This window comes from Nomia melanderi, chromosome 1 (assembly GCF_051020985.1).
Source record: "Nomia melanderi isolate GNS246 chromosome 1, iyNomMela1, whole genome shotgun sequence".
NCBI classification, from domain to species: domain Eukaryota; kingdom Metazoa; phylum Arthropoda; class Insecta; order Hymenoptera; family Halictidae; genus Nomia; species Nomia melanderi.
The window spans coordinates 30301416-30321047 of NC_134999.1; the positions used below are offsets into that span (position 1 = coordinate 30301416).

A 19632-nucleotide genomic window follows, 5' to 3' on the forward strand; every position below is an offset into this window, starting at 1 on the left:
TCTGACACTTCATAACAACATAATAATTATTAAAGACTCATCATAACCATCTCAATTTCAATTGAACATCATCAATCATTAGAAATTATCAAAGATAATTCGTAGTAGAATAAACTATTACATTTGAATCATCACCAGTAATCAGTAGACAACATATTGAAAATAAAATAAAAATTTGTGAAAGCTGTCTGAAGTCACAAGTAGATACTAAGCAGAAGCAAATTTCTTCTAAAAATCTTAACACATTGTGTACCGGATAATTTTTAGAAAACTGGCCGTTTTTTCAATAATATAAACGTACAAGTTCGTGATATATCACTATAAAATATTCAAATATCTTATTGTTGTTTCATAAGCATTGATCAATCAACTGCGTTTGACGAATATACACGTCATCTTAAAGCTTGAAATGATACTAATTCTTTCAACGATGAATTGTTTATTTTTTCAGATAAACATGAAATTCTTCTTCGTTTTGCTTTGGTTTTTCATTAAAACATAGCCTACGTGCTTTCGACCTGCGTTTCACGAATACACACTTCATTCTTTAATTTTACTACGCGCAAAGCGAGAGATTTTCCAACCTGAATTCCGCAGTTAACAGGTTCAACATGTAATCAGTTCTAATAAGATTTAATATTTTTGCCAATGCCATGATAGTTAGCAAAGTCAGAAAAGTAGTTATTTCGCTAAAATACATTGCTGATACCGCAATGTGTTAATAAACTGAAAACAGAGTAATAACAATCTGAAATTTATGTAAACACTTCTCCGTTTCATGTTTACGACGAACACGTAAAATCCGCATTCTGCTACTCAGATTACATTTTGCTTGACTCTGTAAAACGCTGCTCGTCCACTTATAGTTCTATATTATTGCGAAATTCTCTTTACACGTGTAAGACTAGAAGCCAGGTGATTTACCGTCGAAAAGAACCGGCGTGAGCCGGATCCCTAATTAAAGTCGTCCGTATTACCGGAGATACCGTTCGAAAGCGTATGTAATTAATTCTCCGCGATATCTGGTTACCGTGTTACACAGATACCCGGCCCGATACCGGCGCTCAAGAATCAGCGACGATGAAGTTACGGGCTATTCGTGCGTAACAAGGTGAATTTACTATGTCGTCGGTCGTTTCGTCCCTTTTCTCTAGACTCTCGTCAATTACCAGCTTAGAATCGACAGATTCGATGCCGGGTAGAAGAAAAGTTATACGGAGTGGAATCAACAGTTGCACGCTGTACACGCTTGTTACGAGGCACAGTAGTCTGGGTTATGTATAATTAGCGAGAAACAAGTGGAAAATTGGAGATAAAAGAATATAAGTATGAGTAAATATTTTGTATACTATTTAACACGTTGAAGGCCGCACGATTTCATAGAGCAAAACGCACAAAATGGAAAGAATGTAATGTTAAATCATTCGATTGAATTGTAGTATTATTATTCTACGTCCATCTAGCTGAATATCACCGCATTGGATAGCATTGTTTATAATACAGAAATGTTTTTGAATAATTGTCGTTTAATTAAGTGAACTATGGTGATTCCACGTGTTAAACGCTTAATGACTTCTGTATTAACCCTTTGCGGTGGGAAACGTTTTTGTGTTTTGGATTGAAAGTTGTATAATTCAGTATGTGATCGTTGTGATCATCTATTGAGGAATATTTAGGAAGTGTTATAAATGATTATAGTAAAAATGATTGAAATGAAGTTCAATATTGAATCTGCTGTATTATAGGATTTTAAAAGGTTGATCAACAATGATAAAGGTGATACTATATCACATGTACAAGTATATTCGGAAAATGGAAATTTTTTAAATATACTCTTACCATAAAATTATTATAGTTCTATTGGTATGACTTTTGTTCTATTCAATCTTTATTTATTTTCGAATTTTTTCTTTCTAACCTCATAATCTGGACTACTATACGACGTCGTAATTGTGCGTGTATAGAGCATGTCTGTTGCAGTTAATGACTCTGATGTCTCTTAAAATCGAGAGTCAAATACTTGCTCGAAATGCGCGGGATGTTGCGCAACCGCGCTCTTGTTACTTTCGCGACGGAAGTGATCGTATGACGCTCGGTATTGGGATACTGTCGCTTCGGTTGGCTCGTTTTATGTTTGTCTTTTTGGACGCGTGAAAGTCGTTTATTCCACTTTCTGGGTATTCATACATCGTTCTACTTAAGTCAACTTGCAAATATATTGGGTTGTCGCATAAAAAACGCGGTTTCCTTTTTATTTGATATATGATCCATAGTTTATATCTTTACAAAGCTATAGAGATAGAAAAAGATATAGATGTAGAAAATCTACGAATAATTATTATGATTATCTGTTGAACATTATAAAAATTGCACTTGTACATGTATGTAATGTATTAATTCTTGCTGAAATGAACGATATATAAAACAATGATATGAAACAGTGACAACAACATTATGTAGAATAACACGAAATACTAAATGTATTATTTGCTAATGAAAAATGAAATTTCATATTTTTAGCAAATTAGAAACATTATTAGAAAATATTATACTACATTTATTAGACGCTCCATTTCCTTAGAAGATTTTCATTGGAACTATAATTCAACATTGTCTAATTAACAGACTTCTTAATTAACGTTTCAAATATTCTCGGAGGATGAATTGAAAAAAAAAAGTTGATGAGAAAGAAAGTTCCCACGACGTGAAACTTGAAGGAGGCATTCGGGGTTGTAACGTGGAAGCACTCTATAGAAAGTGACCCATTTTAATCCACGTGTGTAGCCTAGGAAATACGTTGGATTGAAGGAATTGCATATAAAGGGGTAGAAAGAGGCCGAGGTCATTAGAAATTCACAGAGGAGAAGGGGTAGGGAAAAGTATCGAGGTCGTTTTATACGAAAGATCGTTTTTTCATAGATTTCCATTTCTTATATTAAAAAAGTGAGGATGTTACTTGTACCTTAAATCAGAAAAAATATTTCACTTGCCACTGCTTTAGAAAACCAATGCTTTTAGAGTGTTGTATTTATTTTAACTCTTAATCCTAAATTAAATGAATATATCTAGGTATGAAGAAGATAATTTTGATTAATGTTTGTTAACGAGAAAAACTTGTATCCAGAATTGAAAAATAATTTTCTGAACAGTTCATATAATTTTTTAAGGGTTACTGGAACTTTATAATTGCTGAACTCATGTAAGTATACTTTCTTGTATAATCACCTACGTACAGAAGAAGGTTTTTTAAACGACGTATTTTAATTACTAAAGTTACAGTTAGTAAATCCATATTTTAAGAAAAATATGTTTCCACCTGCATAAACACGCAGAACAATATAATTTCTAACACAAAGGATGCTGTCATTTTTTCAAGGTTCATTTTCGACGAAGGAAAAATTTGATAGTTTTGTCGTCCACCTCTTGCTGTCCATTTGAATGAATAACCTTGGCCAGTATATTTTATTCATCTTAATAATCATTGAAGCGCGTCGCTGCTTTTCCTTCCAATAACAAAAATCCCCTTATTCCGAGAATTCGTTATGTATTCACTTTATGTTCGAGGTAATCCTTTCAAATCTCTCTTATCAGCTACTCCGTAGAAAGCTGCTGTTAATCCTGGATACTAATGCGTACGCGAGACTAAAGGCTAAAACCCCTATCAGATATTATTAATGTCAATAGAATGATCAAAGTACTCTTATCGACACAAGGGTGCAACTCGTATCAGAAATACTTCTGTTAAAATGTACGTCTTCACAGCCCATTTTATTTGCTCATATGAATTCACAGAGAGGATCAAATTAATGTAAATTCTTTTCTCTTATTTTTAAAAAAGTAGGCAAACAGTAATACCCCTAAAGGAGCATTATAATCAAATTAATTTCCACCATTACGTCTTCTAGTATAAATAGGTCTTCAACATTTTTATAACCGTACTTATTATTATAAAACTGATTACCTATCTCCAATATGTCCTAAATTTCCTATTACACAATCTCTGCAGAAGCATACTTGTTGCTTAGAAACTAACAAACCATCTCCATTTCAACTATAAACTAAAATATCCACCTAATCCTACCTTTAAAAAACATTCCCGTTCAAACATCATTTTACTAACAGTTCCACTCATATATCAACAATTATTACACAACAGAATCTTCTTCCATCAATACCGAAAACAATCGCAAAACATCACAGTATCTAATCCCAATATCAAAAAACCAATTTCCGGAAAAAAGATCACCTCATTACACCGATTCATTCGCTCCAACCCGATTCATCAGCCGGAATCATTAATCAAGTCCATCGGGGCCAGCTAAGCTGTTTATTCGATTATCAAGCGTGGCGGGAATCTGTAACAGGATGCGGCCGACGTTTCTTGCGCTGGCTTTACAATTAAACTGCAATTGTACTGAGCGTCGTCGCGCACCGGCTCGCTCGGATATCTTATCCGTAGGAATTACGGGGGATCACCGGCTACGTAACCGGTTCGATTTTCTTACCGGCGCACCTGTATCGTCCGATTCCTCTTTCTTATCGAGACAGAATGCTCCTCGAACAGGACGGGGCGGGTTGCACGGTCCAGGGCGGAGACTGATTTATGACTTCGGCCGGGACGAAGGTCCTCCGGGACACCCCGGCAGGGGTGGAACGGCAAAACAAGAAACACGAGTGAGGGTAATAATAGTTTCTTGCAGTTCCGCGGGACTGGACACGGAGAAAGGGTAATCCCGGTGTCACCATAAATTCCAATGATAATAATTACCTCGCCTCTTTCTGCGACAACCCCTCCGAGCGCTGTACCCTTCCGGCGCCGCGGCGCGGCATATAATTTTTGACCGCGCGAAACAATGCGTATCTAACTGGAACCCCGGCCATTTTGTTGTAATTGTTTTATGGCCGGGACGCGCCTTCTGCGTTCAAATTGAATGATTAGTAGAGTGGAAGGGACCTTCTCTCAGCCGAGGGACCTGTTGGACAATTTTGGATAAGTTTGGTGACTTTTTCCTTGTGAGGAGTCTCGTCAGTTGTGCTGTTTTGTGAGAGAAGCAAGGTAAGTTATTCGAATTTATTTGCTTCCGTTGTTTCCTTGATTTTGAGTGTGAAAAGGGTTAAGGGTTGAGAAAAATGTTTTTTGATATGGAAGTATCCTTCGAGCCTTCGAATCCCCTGATTTTGCATGGAAGTTGAGGATTTGTGAATTAAAAAAAGTGGAATATTAAGGATGCTTTTTATTAGTTCCTTGACCTACAATGTTGTGACAACAGTTTTAACCTGCATTGGAGAAATATAAGTGGTATTTATGTGTTTTAAATATGGATTGAATATTACTTTTCTATTGTCAGTCGTTAGGCTTTGAAATAAACGTAGATATAGAATAAGCATAAAAATTTCTTCTTTTTCTAATGGATTATGAACGATAAAGTAATTTGATCGATCATAGTTAAGACATAAATCACAAGATAATACTTACTATGTTTTTAAATGTTTTATTATGTTATTACTTTTGCCTGGTACCTCTTTATTATTTAGTCAATTCTAAATATTTCTTTCTTTATTAACAATGTAATACTTATTATTACAGTACGTTCAAAATATATTCTAGCCTCTTCAATACATGAATATTCTGATACTTCATTATGCACGAGATTATTCATTACAGACCTTCCTCTCGAATAAACTCTGTTTAATTTAATTAACTCCATCTTGTAGTATCGACTCGGATAAGTAGCACAGACTTTAAATTCAATTATATGTGCATTAGTGCTCCTCAGTTCATGTCAATTGAAGAGGAATACTATGTTGTGCTTGTTGTCGACCTACTTTAATCCATGAGTACGTCTCAGCCATTCTACCGTTCTCATTTGCCACTTCTAGCCCCTACGTGTTCAAGTTTTCAATTTGAGCTACTTCGTGGAATCTATTTTATGCCTAGTCGTTTAGAATTCGATACATTATTAGCAACTCTTTTTAAAACTTGTAACATCATTATTTCTAGTTTGACCTTTTCTTCGATATTTCCACGATATCGATCACAGCGGTTTAAATAAAAAAAATAAAGACGTAGATGCTAAAAGACCGAGGAAAGCAGTAGAATATCGAGTAGCTCGGTGATCGAAGGCTCGAAGGATACTTCAATATTGAAAATCATGTTTCTCAACGATCTTTGACCTGTTTCAAACCCAAATCAAGAACAACAAAAGTAAATAAATTCCAATAACTTATCATTTTCCATAGTCAAGCAAAAATTAAAATTTCGAGTAAAACTAATCAAAAATGTATATATGTCCGTTCCGATTAAAACAATTACGGGGAACCGAAATAAAGTCATAACTGTTATTCGGTATATAATTTCTGAGCTATATCAGTTTCCGTTCTTCAGAAAAATTCTTTCACTATAGTAGCTCCATAACTGTTATTTTTCCTCTCTGCATTTCGGTTCTGAAAAAAATGTAAAACCGAAATACAGTTATAAAATAGCAATTATAAAACTGATGCAACGCAGTAGCACACCATATAAAACAATTAAAAAACTCCTTATTAAACCGACTCTACGTTTTCAAATCCCACATTAACCTTTTGCCTTATGATTACTTTGTTAACTATGACCGACCTTTTAATAACTTCGTTATTAATAGTCTTATTCTATGTCAACATCTTTTCTAAGGTATAATCATTGATAACAAAGCAATAACGTATAATTTGCATTCAAATAAATTGAATAACATTCATGTTTGTTAAATTCTATTTGAAATCTTCGCCAAGAGTCTGCTACGACATTGTAGGGCAAGGTGTTAAATTCCCCTTTTTGATTCTGGTTCAACTTCCCCTCTGCTTATATTACTCTCTCACAAAGAATCTCACTTATTTTTCAATAATTTCTCAATCGTGTTAATTTACGTTATTCTTAATCACCAAACACTACTGTAGCTCAGAACCGGTATACCGAATTACGACTTTACTTCAATTCTCCATAACCGTTTCATTGTTAAGAATCGAAATCGATGGCACTATTGTTTTCAATCCCTGGGGAACAGTATCGAGTTCCGGGCTTTCGAAAAATTCGAAAACCTCGCGGCCTGATAGGCGCGTTGTCGCGATTACTTTCGTGACCCCGGCGAAGCGTTCGCAAATCAATGCGTTCTGTTGGAAACGTAAATTACGTTTCGAAGGGACGAACGTTCTAATTTGACCGGCCTCTCCGGTGCGCCACGGGGTTCACGGTACCGTCGGTAAATGGAGTTAGTTTCCGGAATACCTGGATGCTTCACGCACTAACGAGTTCCTGATGTTCCACGTGCCGCAATCTCGGACCGCAGCTTCGTTAGACGGAGATAAAGCGTTGCAGCAGCGGCAACGGCAACGGCAACGGCAGTCGGCTATAGCGATCGTCTGGAAATTGCGTCTAAGTGCCACCTCAGAGGTATCCGTCAGAAATTTTCCTGGCCTGTTAAATCGCCGTCGAACACGCCTTTGATGTACACCCGGTCATGAAGGGAAATTATTATTCAATCTGATGACCAATCCTATTACAGCATCGATTATAATATTAGCTACGCTCAGCTAATTTGACAAAGTGATTAACTCTTGCAGGAGAATTAATGAGGTGATGTATTGCGCGTTTTTGTTTAACTTTTTATCAGGCGATTCGAAGATGGTTCTAAGCGGAGTAAAGTGATTCTGTATGGACAGATGGAATTTATGGAATAGATTTTTATTTGAGATCTTGTTTTAGGTAAAGGGTGCTTGGGAAACTTTTGAATTTGGTTTTGTTGAAAATAGAGCTAAGAAGGAATCTTTGTTGTAAATACCCATCCGATTATTAATCTGTTTTTTGAAATTATATGTGATTGTAGAAAAATTGAAATTAATGATTTTTTCCTTGAAAATTTCTATTTTTGTTGATTATAATTTCACAGCTCTTGGGAATATTGAACAATTATTGATGAATTTATTTCATGTATTAGAATTCCGTAAAGTTACATTCTTTTATATTAAACACATATCGAAACTGATTAAGTAGCCACAGAAAAGGATTTAGTTAAAAGCCAGAACAGTGTTCGAGTAAATGATCTTATTACGTAACTGGTTTAATCGATCATAATGGCATGGAAAAATTAAAATGGTACACGATCGATATTCTATTCTTCCTGAAAGTGTACAGCTTAAGGTTTCCAATTAAATGCAAATTGAGTTGTTGAATGCACAATGCACCGGTCCCTTGTAAAAGTATATTAATCTAAAACGGGAAGTAAATGCATCACGTAACCGTCCTATAGTTCCCTAAACATACGTTGATCAAATTACTCACTGAATACTGTACAGTGCGTATCATTGTTCTTTGAAGAACGCCCCATGCGTTTCTGAATATGCTATTACCTTAGTACACGGGGATTACAACTATTGTCTCGGTCTAATAGCTCCATGTTGCTGTAATTAATAATACATCACCCATGCCAGAACGTGTTGGGCGGATGTCAGCAATATTCCACGGTGTATTGGCTGCCTTAGTATCCGGTAAACTACATTACCTGATTAAACTAAAGATCGGGCTATGTGTCTTGGTCCAACCCCCTTCGCCTATATAGTTACGGATAGACGTGTCTTTCAGCTATCGAGGCACTATAATATTCCTTGACTTTAATGATGCTATCGCGTGACTCGCCTATATTCTTTTCATTTTCAATATATCCGACCAATGAGTTCTCCGCGATTTAATCGTGTAATCTAACTTTAGAAATAATTGGACGTTTACTTCGGATACTTTTTAATTAATCGAATGTCCACCGCGGATAATGTTTCCGGACTTTATAAAAGAATAAATAGCAGTTACCGATTCCCCGCAATGTTATAAATAATCGAATGCTAATGGTAGTCTTTGGTATTATACATAATTCTCGTTTTCGTAAATAATTCACTACTGACCGTGGACACTTCCGCAGTGTAAAAATAAATGAATATCGACCACGAGAAGATAAGTGACAATTATCTGGTAGTCGCTACTAACTCTAATTTAATGTTCAATTTATTTCTATTTCTATTCTTTTAAATAGATTTTGGGATTGGTTCATAAGTTCAGAGTTTAGAATTAATTAAGAGTCACGTTGTAAAAAATACTGTTTACCCTGTGAAAAAAAGGGAAGAGGAGTAATTATAATTACTAATTGACTAATTTTGAAGTATTTGAAACAAAAATGAAGGATACAAGTAAGATAATTCAGAAAAGAAAAGGTTGAAAAATATGTTTTATTTTAATTAATCCTTGGCGGACGAGAACTTTTCAAACTTCTAAAAACTCTTTCCATAAAGAATTGAATGACACTTCGAAATCTTAAACATTAGAAAAACAAGAAAACCACCTATCAATTTCTCATTATTTACTCTAGGTATATATGTACATATACCACATATACATCTCAGAAAAAACAGAGTCAATTTACAGAATCTTTTATAATAATCGTCGGATACATGCAAATAAGAATTTCCATAGTCTTACAAAGAACTTTAAAATTTACTTTAAAGTAAAACTTTCATGAGCAAAGGTTCAAATCGGTCATTTTGACCGAAATTATTCATCCGCAACTTCCGATTTTATATATATATATATATATGACAGCTCAGTATTACGACGAGATTCGACCGCAAAGGGTTAATTTGCAATAACTCTGATCATCACAAATCGTTCGCAGCAGGCAACAAGTAAGTCTCGCGAGAAGAGGGAACCACGGTATGCAAAATTGCACGAATATAGTAGTTACGCCGGCCATAGTTCCACCGGTAGCAGCAGTTGGTATTTAGGAGACCATCCGTATACATGTCTCTAAGTCCACAAGGAAACCGACGGAAAGTCGGTCAAGAAGCTTCGTGGAAAACACTTGGTTACGTTCGCGTTGTGAAACGGGCTTGAGTAGGAGAGAAGTGGGTACTTTAGACTCGTTTAGGTTCCTCGACGTTGCTCCCTTGCTCGTAATATCCGGCGGATATCCACGTGGAGTCGCGGTGGTGCGCTTTCCCAGAAGTAACATCTCATTTTTCGGCCGCAATCGGACGCTTCATTAAATTCACCGGGACATCCGGGAACAATTTCGATTATTTCTGTGCTGGGAAATGCGGGGTGAACTTTGACTGGTCTTTCGAATCGCGTTGCTGCTTGATCTTCGAGAGAGAACGTGGGCAAAAATGTACAGTAATATAGGGGATCTTCCGACTGATGAAATTTTACGACTTCTTATTTATTTCTTATTTATTTAACGCCTCGTTCTATGAGTTATTTCTTAACCGTGAGGGATGCTACTTTATCGTTAATAATTTATTGGGGAAAGGAACAGTTTTGATGATTATTTTGTGACTATGTCTACTCGAAAGGTTAATAATTGATAATAGAGAAGTAATATTTAGTTTATGTTTGAACACAATAAATAACAGATTTGTCACATTCAGTTTGAAATTTTCGCCGCGAGTCTGACATGGTATTATAGGTCAAGGGGTTAATTAACGCGGTTATTAGAATTCTTTTGTGATAATACATTCATGTTAGGTTCTTGGGTCGTTTGTGATCACGATTTTATTTTCTTAGCAGTATTTTGTTTGTTTAATTGTTGCATCTTAGTCGCATTCTTATTTTATTACAAATACTGTCCAATTTGAAAATGGTATAAGAATATTATTATTTTATATTTTATTGTAAATATTGTATAGAAATTATTATAAATAATTATATAGAACTTATTATAAATATTATACAGAATATTATTAAGACTATATCTTATGTTTTCAATATTTCTAATTTGTAGATATCTGTGAGCTTAGATAAAGTAAGGGTTAAAGGTGAAAGATTCTATTTTCACAAGTTTTCAAAATACAAAAATAGTATTACGTTTCGATCATGAAAATATTGAATTGGTATCCCTTAAATTAATTTCTGTATTCTATCGCGAGTCTCGTTATTAGTAATCAATGATAGAATTCTTCTTTCCATCCTTTGTTATGAATATAAATTCAGAATTGACTGGATTCCTCCGAGTTTAATAATGAGATTTTAATTTGGGAATAATTAAAACAGGAACTTGAGAATAAATAAGGTTATAAATACGTATCGCACTTCAAAGGGAATTATATTCGAGAGACAAGTTTGAAATGACTGAAAGAGTTAATCATTCTGTTCGCAAACATGCTCCGAGGATGAAATTAAAGTTATTCTTTGTGATTGCGTATTAAGTTATAAAATAAACCCATCCGCGGCAGTAATCCGTTGTTCAACGAACGCGACATGATGTGCTTTCAAATTCAGCAGAAGCGCGGGCCTGGTGATCCAAGGGCGGAGATAGTTTCATAAACAACGCTTTCGAATTCTCTCGTTGCCAGGAACCGAAGCGGAACGAGTATTTCGTTGTGGTGGTCCGGTCAAATTTTCATTAGACTTTCCACGGAAATTTCACGGGAAATCGGATTAACCAATTTTACCGTCGACGAGTGTACAAGAGATTTTCATCAGCACTGGAACTGGTATGATGGATCGCGAATGCACCGGCGTTGCATCGATTGCCGCTCCAGAAAGCCTCGAATATTCGATAATATTGCAAAATCGTAAAATACGAATAAATCATCGAATTATTATTACTAAAATATTATTATTAATATAATTGCCTTAAAGCACGTTTTATAATCAATAACTGTCTATACTTATTAAAGTATTTATTGATATAATAAGCAATTAATTGATAATTAAAGCTTCTATTCTTCAGATTAGTATTTCGAAAATAATTTCTTTACAATCTTTGCGGCATACGTTCTTTAATAACATATTCTAATATTTTCTCACTTCATTTTTGGAGGTACCAATTAAGTTACCAATGATTTTATTTCTGAATTCTCTGATAAAAAATACTTAACTATATTAAGAGAATATCACAATCTATAATAAAATGAACTATTATCATCAGGACACAAATTTCATGTATCCATATCAATCTCAAAAATCTAAAACTCAATCAGTACACCGAAAAAAATCAATACGGTACAATTGAAATCTATATTTCAGTTCAACGTTAATAAACCAGTTAATGGAAGAGACAAATTTCTAGTTGATTGATTGAATACAATGTATACCTATACATAGAGATAGAATATTGGGCCTATATAATAAAGATTAATGTAAAATGAAATTTGACATTGAAGCACAGTGCCGCCGCAGAGGTGTGACATTGTGTCCGAAATTCAGACACATGGGAATCCGAATGCAGCCGCTAATTATTTGGTTGTTGAGTATCTAACGAACCGTGACTACTCATTGTCCGGTTCGTTAACACCCCGACCCCACACACACACACACACACACACACACACTAAACACACACACACATACACACATGCATACGTACACATTGTCACGCTCCTACACGGACGGAACGAGATAATTGCTCCAGCCAATTGTAACGTACGTGACGTTTTACGTGTCCCGAGTTTATAAAATAATGCAATCGGCGTTGGTAACGTTGAGTTGCTCCCTTGACGATTACAACGGCAATTGAAAAATTCTGATCGCCGATACATGATCGAATGCTTGATTGCGAACGGTTTACATTAAAGTATTGACTTCTCGCGTAACGTGTAATTGGAAGAAATATTTTATAAAATGAATTTGGAGACGAGTATAATACTGTCGGACGAATAAAATCTGTAATTTGACGAATTTTAATGTGACACGAAGTTAGTTTTGAATTGAGAGGAAAGATTTTGTAGCAATGGTGGTTTTCATTAATGTATGTACATTTTTGTTCATTTAGTAAAAATATTATAGATTCTCTGTAAGTTGATCATGGAATCAAAAATTAGATAATTAAAATTATAATACTGAATGGAGATAGAATAATTCATACTTTATGTGAAAGAGGTGTTGGTTAGAAAACTAATTTGTAGATTTGCTAATTATTAAAGAATTATTTGCAATTGAAAGTTTATTTGACTCACTTTGTGTTGCAAGTATGATTGACCTATAAACAAATCATAATAAATGTCACTCACAATTATGTAAATAATTATTCTATACCACTTTTATGTAAAATAAGTATATCAAATTACAGGAAGAAGATAAAACCAAGTAATTAGTATACATTGAATTTTATCTATTAATGAACTTATTTTTAATCAATAAATTCAAAACATACTCATCCTCATATTGCAAAATTAGGTACTTCAAAACAGAACTATCATTTCATAATATCAGAATTAATTTTCTTAGCTTCGCACCTCCATTCAAATAATTCTCCATGTGCCACTTCCGATTAAATGCCATGTTCCAATTCCTTTTTATTTCTGCTTCCCCTTCGTTGCGGTTCCAGCAACATCAAAGAGTTCAAGTAGGTCACCCCGTAAAACGCTAAAAAATTATATGCAATATGCAAACGAATCTTCCTGTTCTCAATGATGAAACGGTTTCCCAAGGGGATGAATATAAGGGGTGGATGAGGAGGTAGTGCTGGTGGATGGGTGGTCAAAGGATATTCAGAAGTTCGTTTGCTAGAAGGCTATAAAAAGGTTTAAAATAGAGGCATTAAACAAAATGCTGACGCTTGAGAAAGTGACGTGGCGCTTCCGCTTGTGAATGGTTCGGGGTAAGAGGTGAAGCAGGTGTAGGTTTATGCAAGACAAGCGTTTCGCCGCATAATATCGGTCTTAAAGTGCACTTTATTAAAATAACAACCGCGGAACAGTGTTCAGTCGCAATGAGAACGATAGCTGGATCTTTGGTGGCCGCGTCCACGTGTTTTGCGAGTTCTCGGTTTATCGGGCGGAATGTGATTCACACTTTGCAAAATATATTACAGCGCATACGTATTTTGTTACATTTAAATCAGCCTTCGTTGTGTAATACTATATTCGTGTTACATAATACTCTTAGTCCTATTTTTTAATTATTAGAAATAGGTGAGGGTATTACGGTGTAATAACACGTGTGTTGCGTAAGAGTTTAATATTTGAGACTTGTTACGTAATGCCAGGTCAATTAAAAAATAATACAATATAAGAGAATTCTTTTGTAATTATGGAATGATTGATTTTGCTTGAATGTTGCTGGAAATATTCAATTGAGTTAATCTTTTGGGAATCTTAAATGATGTATTATAATTTTTCTAATCTTTCTTATGGCATAATGATAGATTGAAAGAAGTTTGAGCCTTATATCGAAGTTGTTTTAATAATGCTATAATATATTATTATATAAAATAAGTACAGCACAGTAATAAATAAGTTCATTATATTAAAAATATAGAAGTATTACAAAATACATTTTTGCTTTGTGCAACAACGATATGGGTTCTTTGGTACAGTATAAAAGTATAATTATAAACATAATTTGGTATTATATGAAAGTACTATACGTAGAAACTTACATTTATATTTTACTTATATGTACTTTGCAAAGTATATCACGTTCAATAATATACTACGAGGTAGTACAGTCATATCATTTATCTTTGGTATGCAGTTACCATTTAAATACTTTTTTCATCCTTCATTTCTAAAGAATAAATAACAAGGTATATATAACTATTAAACTCTCGTATTAACTTTAAAAAATAAACGTGAGCTTTCAGCTGATTCGAAAAACAGTAACTCTAAATTTTTTTAAACTCATTATATTTTCCACTATGTTTCTTTATACTTTTGACTGACAACATGTAATCGTATTTACGAATAGCAAATTGCCATAAAAGACACAACAGGAGACAAATACACATCAACTAAGGCCACATGTCATCCAGATATTAACCCTTGAGCAATAAAAAGTACTCCATGTTGTTCACTAGAAGAACTCTAAAAAGTATGCCAGCCTAATTGGTCAACTTTCATCTTCTGCCATCTCACTTTCTACACTAATTTGCTATTCATCAATACGATTGCACATAACCAATTAAAACTATGAACAACACACATACATAAACCCTCTTATCTATATGACAGTTTGAAGCTCTTCTGAACAACGAACAAGTAGTTGGGACATGACTTGATGTCTAGTGCAACAGCACAAGAGCAAGAGATGTCTTTCTATTCTATAACGTCATAGTCTTAATTGGATATGCCTAACCATATTGAAGAACAGTAAATTAACAATCGAAGACATCACAAATTAAGAGATGAGATCATCAGAAAATTAGGCGATAAACAATCAACACCGATCTATCACCCGAAGTTCTTAGCCTATAAGGGAATCTTTTAGGTTGAAAGGATTGAAAGAGTTGAAAGTAGATTTTGTATATCTCTGAAACTACTGGGTGTATAAAAGAAATCTAAATTGTCCATTTTGAGACGAATAATTTAAGAAGAATTTAATTTCCTACACCCCCTAGTTTCAGAGATGTAAAAGGTGCAATTTCAATCCTGAACTTTGTTTTCACCCCTTCAAAGTGGATATTAGGCAATAAGAAAAAATAGTGTTAAATATTTTCTCGAGAACCATGCTTCACATAAGTTTCATCAAAGTCAGGATGTCCTAGTTGAAAACCTTCCTTGGTTAGTCATCAAGTGTTCTAGTAGTACCTCTCAACCATTCATCTCTCCAACGCCAACATTTAAAATATCCTATACTTATCAAAATCAATCGCCTCCAGAAAGTCTCGGTGTACTTGGGAGACATCCGGGACCGCGATACCCCTGTCCAGCTCTATATGAAGCTGTTCCATGCTGAACGAGAACGTCGACACGTTCTCCTTGTCCAACCATCGCATTGACGCTTTCGCGTGACTCTGCCGCACCGGGTTCGAGTCGTTGCTTCGATTCTCCGCGAAACTCACTTGGCTAGAGACATTATTATTTTGCTCCCATAACGGTGTCCCGAATTTCCGGGTAACGTTCGTTCTGAACCGGTGCAAAATAAGCTTCTTCACCGGCAATTCCTGCGAAATCGCGGCAACAGTCGAATCGGAAACGTCTTTAACGTTCAATTCGCCATCTTCGGGCCGCGCCTTTTCCATGTCCTGCTGCGACGAGATGGCGAAGTTTAGGGTACGACTTGTATCTTCTGATTTCTTGTTATTGTTGCTCGCCAACTGCGACTCCGTTAGTCTTTTCAGGTACTGTTTCAGCCTCCGATCGGTGAGGAAACTTATCAGGGGCATGTTCTCCATGTCGACGTCGCTGTACGTGAACGAGTAGCTTAAGCTCACTTCGGATTCTACTGCCTTTTTTTTCCTTAGTCGGACCCTCTCCGAGTATCTCCGCTCGAATTGCACTTCGTACGAGGGTTTGCTTTCGTAATCAGCGTGCGAGTGATCGGCTTCTTCGTCGTCAGTCCTTGTAACCGATTCGTGGGTGATTTTGTATTTGCTTCGAGATGTGATCGAGTGCAACCGGCTGTGAGGATGGCTTTTTTCGCAGTGGACATAATAGCTTCCCTTGGTGAAGAATTGTTTCCCTGTGAAAGATAGATGATTGATTGTTTTATACGTTATTTATATAGGAAACCGAGCCGTTGGCGCGATCGGCCGTCTTCGAAAATAAAGAACGCGCGTTTTTGGAGAGGGCCGTTCGTCTTTGCGGTAAACGAACGGCGCCTAATCAACAATGATAGGCAAGCTGTGATCCGGAATTTGAATATTAAGTATGATGACTCTCAAGTGTTTGCGTGCGAGAGTGAGAGAGAAAAGAGGGAAGCGAAATCGTGTCTTTTTTCTGTTTTTCGGATAGTTGTTTTACATTATTCTTTGTTCTTCATTTTGTAATTGTCATTACATACTCAATGAAACATTTAATCATCAACATTTTATATTGTTTTCATATATTAATATTTTTACTATTTAGTTCAATATTTATCATTTGTTTGAATATAAATTTAAATTTAATTATTGATACGATTATTTTTCTTGGGAGTATGTATAAATTGAAGATTTCTAATTCCTTACAATCTATCTGCCTAAAAACACCAAAGATAACAAAGAAGAATAGATAATTTATAAATATTCATTTAGCAAAGTAATAAAATAAGTCGTTTCTGTTTGACACACTTTTTAAAATCAATTTCTTAAAAGATTAAATAATTTACCTATAGCTTGTATAAATGTTTCATAAGCGAGTTTCAAAATTGATAATTGTATACTACTAAAATTTGTACTCAAATATATGTATATAACTCGACAACTTCAAGTGAATCGTTCCGTTTCGGATCCATTTATTTATTGATTCATTCGTCGCGTGCGAGGCCGACGATAAAAATCCCGCAACGGATTGCAAAGGCGAAATGAGAGGACGGAATTGACACCCGAACATTGGATTATTATTGGAGAACGCTTCAAAAGGCCGACTGACGGTTTTATCTAAGCGGGATGGAGAAACAACAAAGAACGCGCGGCATGGTCAGATTCCCGATCCACTACATCGCTCGGTTTGTTTGGACCGCGTCGCGATAATCGAACCGATCTCCGAAATAAAGGACGCAGGGCTCGGTTTATTAAACAACTTTGTCTCCGCGTCGCGTTTCACCATTAATTTCCAATTTTGTTTCAGCCTGCGATCCATTCAAAATCTAACCAAAGCAACATCACTTTCGAGCAAAAATAAATTACTCTTGTGAGAAGTGAAAGGAATTAATGATTTGATAGTTTCTTTAAATAAATGGAGAAATTTACATTTATAATGGAGTACATACATTTAATTTTCTTTCGATTTTCATTCAAACAGTTTTATATTAGCTTTTTGATTTATGAATTAAATTCTGCCATTTGGAGAATGTTACATTGCAAACTATAGGATCACAATTATTATAAATTGGAAATTGATCACAAGATTTATAAAATGATTTTATTTGACATTTTTTTCTTTACGAGTAACAAAAATCAATTTTCTCGCACGTAACATCTTTTCTTTAATTTTCTTATGTTTCTAAAATTTTTAACGATGACGGACAGCTATTAGGATGATTAATCAACAACAATTTAATTTTGTTATTTAACAATAAATCCTTTTACGTGAAGCATAGGAAAATCCACAAAATACACTTGTTTCTAAATAATTAAACGAGTATGAACTCAAGGTAAAGTAATCAAAAGTAGCAGAACATAATCTATTCCTGAATTATAATTTATTTACTAAGGATTCCAATTTCAACGAAGATTTTACAGTTAAAAATATTTGTTCAAATAACTAATATGATTATAATCTGAATTGTAAAAATTGATATTCACTTACCGCAACAGTGGCGTATCTTGTGGGTCACGTGGATCCTCTGCTTGTGTCTATCTACATTGAATTGTCGATTACTTTTGTATTGGCAATTGGAGCAGGTGTAAATTGTGGTTTTTCCAAAACTCCGTCGTTTGGGAATGTCATCCGGTTTCCGCTTTCTGAAATTACGCACTATTAAATTACGTGTAACATGGCTGCGGAAAGTTCGCGGCGAACTGACGTTACTCGTTAAAATAAATCTCGAAAAACGAGAAATCGGGAGTAAAAAGTCTAGTCTGTGAAATTATTAGGCTCCCGCGCACGAAATGCCATCCCACCAGACCAAACTTTACAGACACAAACTTTCTTTCGAACTAGATATACGTAATTGAAGTAAGTTTCCCAGGAAAGGGACGGGTTAAGCTCTCTATTCAACTAATTTTTTTTTTATCCTCGCCGTTCATAGGTGGCGTGCAACATTTTACCTGAAGAAATTCTCATATTTCCCCAAAAACTCGAATTAATAAAATAACATTTACTTCGTCGAAACTTTCTTCGTTACATTTAACGAACTTCTACCACCACTTCGTGCAGTAATTTCTTCAAAATATTCCTTATCTTTAACACATCTTATATCTAACATAATTGAGTAGATTTTCTCCAAAATATTTCTTATTTTCAATACAATCAAGGGAAAGTTCGAAACGCGAAGATATATAATGCGCAACAAGGTGACATAGAAATCTTCACAGGCACTTTACACTCGCGTATGAAAACGAACCAAAATTCCTCCGTTTGTATAAACATATAACAAATTCTATCGAAACGTCGGGTCAGCTCCGTTTTTTTCAATGTAGGAGACACATTGAAAAAAATATTCCATGCGCTTCCAACAATGGCAGTAAAAGCACGAGGAAACTTTGGAGGATTTCCGCGAGCTCGTTGAAAATGGATAGAATTTTCGAGTGGAAATTTGTAAAGGAACGTTGCGATGGTTCTTACGTTATCGGCAGCATCGTGTAAATTGTCTTATTTCCGAAGGAAAGTGAAAACTCGGTGAGAGGAAGTCGGTCGGCTGGTTATGTGTCTCTATTGTCCCCAGAGAGCCTCGACGATGTTCTCTGCACGCGTCTCGCTGACTAACTGAAGCGGTGCTAAGAAAATTCAAAGGGGAAGCACCGCGATTGACACTGTCGAAGCCGAACGCACGTGCGTCTACCCTCCAGCATCGGCGCTTTTTCATCTTCGCGGTGCTTTGTTTGTCAGGAGAAACGTTTAAACGAAAATAAATCGGATGTCGCGAGCCGATTGTTTTCGATCGTGCCAGGATAGTGAGAAACAAGTATTGCGGATTCTTAAAACATTCCACTAATATTTTAATTAATTATTAACACTATTTCTACCGAAGGTGTCAAAAGACAACTTTCGAAGTTTTAACTTACAATTATTTTTCAAGTTTAGTCGTATATT

General features: G+C 35.3%; 1 protein-coding gene across 1 annotated transcript; it reads right to left on the reverse strand.

Annotated features, from left to right (window-relative positions):
- Positions 1-15575: 15575 nt before the first annotated feature.
- LOC116428602 (uncharacterized) lies at positions 15576-19283 on the reverse strand. Its single transcript, XM_031980429.1, has 3 exons — positions 19165-19283; positions 18187-18341; positions 15576-16417 (listed from the first exon to the last, which is right to left on the reverse strand). Exons 1-3 carry the CDS (start codon positions 19176-19178, stop codon positions 15576-15578), a joined length of 1011 nt encoding a protein of 336 aa, XP_031836289.1. The 5' UTR covers positions 19179-19283.
- Positions 19284-19632: the final 349 nt, after the last annotated feature.

Bases quoted from the DNA above. Each gene is read 5' to 3' on its own strand.
- LOC116428602 (XM_031980429.1), bottom strand. The intron at 16,418-18,186 runs GTAAGTGAATAT...TATCTTTCACAG, and splicing joins CAAGATACGCCACTGTTGCG to GGAAACAATTCTTCACCAAG.